Consider the following 7,154-nt stretch of genomic DNA (forward strand, 5'->3'; position numbering starts at 1 on the left):
ATACTGCCAATGGCAGCGCTGTAGGAGGGGGACAGCTCAAAACGGAGGCCCCCACCTCTGTTTAATGATGAACGGTCTTTCATTAGAAAAAATGGCTTCTTTTACTCATCTCTCAAACCAATGTTCCTCCCTATCAAGAATGAGAACATCCTCATCTCTGAAAGAGTGACCGCTGGCCTGTAAATGAGTGAAAACTGCAGAGTTCTGGCCATTAGAATTAGCTCGTCTGTGTTGGGACATTCTTTTGAACAGTGGTTGCTTTGTTTCCCTGATGTATAACTGGTCGCAGTCCTCCTGGCACTTAACAGCATCAGACTGAAGAAGTCTCTTGGAGGAGAGACGAAACATTTCATTAGAGAAGAACCCGTCCAGAAGACCTATACAGTTTTTTTTTCTTTTTGGTTTCAAAGTAAACTACACTACCGCCGCTACTACGACCAAGTTAGAGGAAAAAAGTGGGTCAACAAGACAAAACTTTATACAAATAAAAAAGAGAGGAGCCACGGTCAGAGTGAAGAAGCGTTTTAGTACAAATATGCTTTTATCAGTACAAACTGCAAACTGCAGCCCATTTATCCTCAATGATGGGAAAAAATGGAGTGAAACACAATCTTTGCTTTTTCTTCTTCTAAAGAACCACCAAGAACTGCAACAGTAGAGAAACTTCAGCCCAAAACAAACTGTTCTGTAGGAATTACTTATTTCAATTCAATAAACCATGTTACATGTAGCTATTGTTATTTTAGCCTACTAGACAAAAAAAAAAAACTCTCAGATAAGCATAACAAATATAAAAAAAAAAACACAGTTATTTGGGCTGCCATTTGTTTGCAATCTTAAAATCTGGTGCCTGCTTAAAAGTTTTATTTTGTTAAAATAAATCAGCGGACAGGAAATTGTTTCATCGGGTTTCTTTTTAACTTTACGGATCAGTAAACCTAAACTAGATCAGGCAGTGTCCCCTGTTGATCACTCTTTGACCATGCATACTGCAGATGAAGCTGGTTTTACTTGCCACTATTTGGTTTAGGTTAATCTTTGTTCATTTTTTTTTCCTGAACTGTTGGATTTTCGCAGAGTGATTGCAGGTTTTTCCTGCACATGCGGCATTACATTCATGTAGGTAAAAACTCAGAAATAGTCCAGAAGTATCGCCAAAGCTGTTTTGAAAGAAACAGAAAACTGAGGAGCTACTCAATTAAAAGTACGGCTAAATTAAATTATAGTACACTTTGATAATACACTTTTTTTTGCTTTACTTTTGACAGTAATGAACGCCTCCTTTAAAAGCTAAACTACTCCACGCTCTGTTGTCACCGGTCTTGTATCCTAACAACGCTGGAATAGTCCAATTTGAGGTGTGGGGGGGTGTTTGGTTACAGGTTTTATAATGTTTTCGATAAAAGAAAACGTTTTTCTTAAATGTTTACATGCAGAAGTATTTTATTAAATCTAAGTACGATTCTGTACGCAAACTTCCTGACCTCAAAGATCAACTGTAACTTTGTTTTTATGTGCACTGAGTCTAACCCCCCCTCTTCCAGCTGGCACAACTGGACCCGTCAGCCTTCCGCCGACAAACAGCGGCTCGTTGAAGAGGTATGTATGTTTTAGGTACGGGGAAAAGCTGCAACACTAAAAAGGGGGGAAACGTATAAAGAGTTTAACTTTTTGTAGTATTTTCTTCGTTTAAAAGTTTAAATCAATTTAAAAATTCACCCGTGTCCGAATAAACATAAAACCTTCGAGGTTGCGGACAAGTAGATACATAAACATTAAATAGCCATTTGTTGAACTCACCTTTAGTTTTTAATGGCAACTAAAGCTTTACTAGCTCACATGTAACCAGTTACTTCACATAAATAAATAAAAAGTAAAAGTAAAAATGCTTACCTGTCAGTTGTTCACTCTAATTAGACCGCTGTTTCAAACAGGTGTGCAGTTAATTAGTGCCAGCTGTTTCAAGTCTTATGACTTTTTAAGTCTTATGTGGACCTTTGTTGTACAACATACACTGTATAGTTTTTATGATGATTATGTTTTACTTCCCTTTAAAATATAATTTTAGCCAGTGTTAAAAGTTTCAAAGAGCAAATAATTCAAAGACATTGGGGTTACTTTAGCAGTACTGTTGGATATAATGAACAAAACACTGGAATGCTTTTACTTGCTTTGTGTTTTAGCAAACAATTTTCATGAGAAAATCCCGGCCTCTGACATGTGTTTATCTGTTTTTCTCCCCGTACAGGAGAGATGGAGAACTTTATCTTGTATGAAGAGCTCGGGGCAGGACAGAGCTCTGTTGTCTATAAAGGAAGGAAAAAGGGCACCCTGAACTTTGTAGCCATCCTTTGCACAGACAAAGCCAAGAAAGTGGAAATCACTAACCATGTAAGATACTATTTTTAACTATTCAAACTTACTAAATTGTTTTCATTTTCATTGTTTTAAGTAATAGTAACAGAGCTGGTTGTCATTGGGGTTTGGGGGTAAGTCTCAGAGTCTTGTTTATAAATGGTGGTAAGGTCATAGGAGTTAAGTTGACAGATTGTGGTCTGGTTCACGGTAATAAAATGGTAAATGGACTGTACTTATATACAGTGGGGAAAATAAGTATTTAGTCAGTCACCAATTGTGCAAGTTCTCCCACTTAAAAAGATGAGAGAGGCCTGTAATTGACATCATAGGTTGACCTCAACTAYGAGAGACAAAATGTGAAAAAAAATTTGAGAAAATCATTTTGTCTGACTTTTAAAGAATTTTTTTGCAAATAATGGTGGAAAATAAGTATTTGGTCAATAACAAAAGTTCATCTCAATACTTTGTTGTATATCCTTTGTTGGCAATGACAGAGGTCAAACGTTTTCTGTAAGTCTTCACAAGGTTGGCACACACTGTTGCTGGTATGTTGGCCCATTCCTCCATGCAGATCTCCTCTAGAGCAGTGATGTTTTGGGGCTGTCGGCGGGCAACATGGACTTTCAACTCCCTCCAAAGGTTTTTGATGGGGTTGAGATCGGGAGACTGGCTAGGCCACTCCAGGACTTTGAAATGTTTCTTACGAAGCCACTCCTTTGTTGCCCTGGCAGTGTGCTTGGGATCATTGTCATGCTGAAAGACCCAGCCACGTTTCATCTTCATTGCCCTTGCTGATGGAAGGAGGTTTGCACCCAAAATCTCACAATACATGGCCCCATTCATTCTTTCATGTACACGGACCAGTCGTCCTGGTCCCTTTGCAGAGAAACAGCCCCAAAGCATGATGTTGCCACCCCCATGCTTCACAGTTGGTATGGTGTTCTTTGGATGCAACTCCRCATTCACTTTCCTCCAAACACGACGAGTTGTTTTTTTTACCAAATAGTTCTACTTTGGTTTCATCTGACCATATGACATTCTCCCAATACTCTTCTGGAACATCCAAATGCTCTCTAGCAAACTTCAGACGTGCCTGGATATGGACTGGCTTAAGCAGGGGGACACGTCTGGCACTGCAAGATCTGAGTCCCTGGCATCGTAGTGTGTTGCTGATGGTAGCCTTTGTAACATTGGTCCCAGCTTTCTGCAGGTCATTCACTAGATCCCCCCTTGTGGTTCTGGGATTTTTCCTCACCGTTCTTGTGATCATTTTGACCCCACGGGCTGAGATCTTGCGTGGAGCCCCAGATCGAGGGAGATTAGTAGTGGTCTTGTATGTCTTCCATTTTCTGATTATCGCTCCCACAGTAGATTTCTTCACACCAAGCTGCTTGCCTATTACAGATTCAGTCTTCCCAGCCTGGTGCAGGTCTACAATTCDGTTTCTGGTGTCCTCCGACAGCTCTTTCGTCTTCACCATAGTGGAGTTCGGAGTGTGACTGTTTGAGGTTGTGGGCAGGTGTCTTTTATACTGTTAACGACTTCAAACAGGTGCCATTAATACAGGTAATGAGTGGGGGAAAGAGGAGCCTCTTAAAAAAGAAGTTACAGGTCTGTGACAGCCAGAAATCTTGCTTGTTTGTAGGTGACCAAATACTTATTTTCCACCATTATTTGCAAAAAAATTCTTTAAAAGTCAGACAAAATGATTTTCTCAATTTTTTTTCACATTTTGTCTCTCATAGTTGAGGTCTACCTATGATGTCAATTACAGGCCTCTCTCATCCTTTTAAGTGGGAGAACTTGCATAATTGGTGACTGACTAAATACTTATTTTCCCCACTGTAGCACCTTTCTATCCATCCAGGACACTCAAAGTGCTTCACACTACAGACATTCACCCATTCACATTCACATTCACACACTGATGATGGCAAACTACAATTGTAGCCACAGCTGCCCTGGGGCACACTGACAGAAGCAAGGCTGCCATACACAGGTGCCACCGGACCCTCTGACCACCATCAGTAGGCAAGGTGGGTAAGGTGTCTTGCCCAAGAACACAATGACTGAGTCGACTGGACGGGGATCGACCCAGCGACCTTCCGGTTCCAGAACGACTCCCCTAACCACTCTACCACAGCCGCCCCTAATAAGGGTCTTGCTTCAGGTTGCTGTGAAGAAGGAGAGGCAAAGCTGTAAAGTTACTGGTCTGTCTACATTCCAGCTCTTACGTGTGGATCATGACCAAAAGAATAAGATCTTTGATGCAAGTTGCTGAAATTAGCTTTTTCCATGATGGCTCAAAATAAAGCCTTGGAGAAGGGCGTCCTGCTGCTCCTCCACATTCAAAGGAGTCAGCTGAGGTGGTTTGGGCATCTGATGTGTGTCATTGGGAAAAGATTCTGGGGCAGACCAGACCAGGAACTAGCTGGAAGGATTATGGATTTCCTCAGGCAGGAGAACTCCTTGGGATCCCTCAGGACGAACTGTAGAGAGTCACCGGGATGTCAGAGTTTTCTCCCCTCACAACCTTGGATAAGCTGTAGTTCATGAATGGATGAAAGGACACCCAGTTTTAGTGATCTTCACGAAGCTGAAAACACTTATAAATTGAAAAACAATAAAAAAATACACCCTTAAGAAATAATCCAAATAAATATGTAATTACGTTTTTTGGTGGCTTTTTGTGCAGCATTTTAAGGATGGAACTATTACTGCTGAGCCTTATGATAAAGACTGCTTTTGGTGACGTATTGTTTGTTTTTCGTCAGGTACGACTCAGTCAGGATTTGGATCATCCAAATATAGTCTGCTTTTATGAATGGTACGAGACAAGTAACCACCTCTGGTTGGTGGTTGAACTTTGTACAGGTTAGTAAATGAGTTGTCTGCTTGTGACTCATTCTGTAAAATACCTTCTGCTCTTTTGCTCTCACAAAATTATATTTAAAAAAAATTGTCAGCCTATACTTTAACAACCAGAAACGTTTTTCATGATGACAGTTAAATACGTATATATATTTACTCCTGTTTTAGTTTTTCTAATGTAAGCTGGAGGTGTTAAAGTAGTGAGCTGAGCATGCCTTACTTTGCTCTGTTTTTTTCTTTTTAACGTTCAATCTTTTATATTTTGATATTCTGTCAGGGGGTTCCCTGGAGTCTGTTGTTGCTCACGATGGACGTTTGTCAGAAGATGTTGTGAGAAGGTTTGGATGGGACTTGGCCAAAGCGTTGAAACACATCCATGAATTGGGAATCATCTCGTCTGACCTAACTCCTGCTAAGGTCTTCAGTCAAACAGATATAAGATTAATTACTAATAATATTACAACTGTGTGAATCTAATAATGTTTTGTTGCTTTTTAGATCCTTCTTGATGGTAGTGGCATTTTGAAGTTGAGTAACTTCCGCCTGTCCAAAGCTGAAGAAGAGAAACTGGAGGAGATATTTACGTCCTTGTCTACATGTGAGGAAGAAGAGGAAAGCAGTGACAGCTTTGAAAACATGAAGGAAAAAGTACAAGGTTAGATTTTAGTCATGATGCTTGTGCACATGAAGATAAATTATCTGTAACAGATTTTTGTTGATCAGTCTAATTATTGTAATACACATTTTAAAGTAAAAATATTTAGATTCTAATCTTTTGCATTGTTCATATTTCCTGCGGCATTTGTTGTTTTTTAAATTTTCATTGAAAAAAAAATCTATGTAACATTTTAAAGTGTCTCTTGACTCTCAGATATTTTTTTTTAACATTTTTAACCTAGGCTGCTTTTTGATTATTTTCAGTTCAGTGTTTGTTATTGTACATTTTAACAAAGATACATTTTTGAAGTCACAAAATGCAAACTTATAAAAGATTCCTAACCACACAAAGAATTGAGTGTTGTTGATATGGAAAATAAAAAAAGCAAGACTTCTTTTCTGCAACTTTATTATTGGTGTGTAACAAACACATAACTTGTTCCCATTTCTTCAGTTTCATCTGTAAAATATATTAAAGATACTAAGGTGTGGTAGATATACATGTTTGTTGTTGCAACTGTTGCAACAATAAGTGAATACCAAAGAGCAGAAAGAAATCAGTGCTTTGTCCAATATTAGCAACGTGATGTTTTCTTGCACTTTTTTCTTGCACTTTGTTTGGTGTTTTTTTTTCCCCAAGTCTGTTTGTTTACTTGTAGGTTCTCTGATGTACAGTGCTCCAGAGATTTTGCAGGGATCAGAAACCAGTGTGAAGTCTGACCTTTGGGCTTTTGGTTGTATTCTCTACTACATGCATATGGGTACTCGCACACACTCATACATAATAACACAAGAATGCATCGCAAGTAAATAAAAATGGATAAAAGATTATTAAATGAAATTTGATTTTCAATATTTTTTATTTCACTATTTGGAAATCAAACTTAAGTAATTTTAATAAAACAAAATTATATATATATATATATATATATATATATATATGAATATGAATATTTATGAATTGTTCTGAAAACCTAATAATAGGGTTAGTAATGCATATAAGATAATCAGTCTAGACTTAAAATATAAAATATTACAGTTGGTTAATTACAAGTTATGACACGAACATTATTCACATTTTAAGTTATACTAGCATTAAAATTATAATCTTTTTGTTTTCCAGGTAAACCTCCATTCTGTTGTGACAACCACACTGATCTGAAAGAAATGATTCTGCATCAGGAACCACCTCCTCTCAGAGAAACAAGTAATGTTAACTCTTACACACACACACACACACACACACACACACACACACACACACACAC

General features: G+C 38.3%; 1 protein-coding gene across 1 annotated transcript in view; it reads left to right on the forward strand.

Moving 5' to 3' along the window:
- The first annotated feature begins 2,044 nt into the window (after window positions 1-2,044).
- The window catches only part of ulk4 (unc-51 like kinase 4), a 123,752-nt gene continuing 118,642 nt past the window's right edge, over window positions 2,045-7,154 (forward strand). Inside the window, exons 1-6 of the mRNA XM_014003354.1 lie at window positions 2,045-2,391; window positions 5,133-5,232; window positions 5,507-5,646; window positions 5,728-5,884; window positions 6,546-6,647; window positions 7,010-7,093. Of these exons, the coding sequence (XP_013858808.1) occupies window positions 2,254-2,391; window positions 5,133-5,232; window positions 5,507-5,646; window positions 5,728-5,884; window positions 6,546-6,647; window positions 7,010-7,093 (721 nt within the window). The 5' untranslated portion in view covers window positions 2,045-2,253. The remainder of the gene's footprint in view (window positions 2,392-5,132; window positions 5,233-5,506; window positions 5,647-5,727; window positions 5,885-6,545; window positions 6,648-7,009; window positions 7,094-7,154) is intronic.

This window comes from Austrofundulus limnaeus, unplaced genomic scaffold (genome assembly GCF_001266775.1).
Source record: "Austrofundulus limnaeus strain Quisiro unplaced genomic scaffold, Austrofundulus_limnaeus-1.0 Scaffold18, whole genome shotgun sequence".
NCBI lineage: Eukaryota > Metazoa > Chordata > Actinopteri > Cyprinodontiformes > Rivulidae > Austrofundulus > Austrofundulus limnaeus.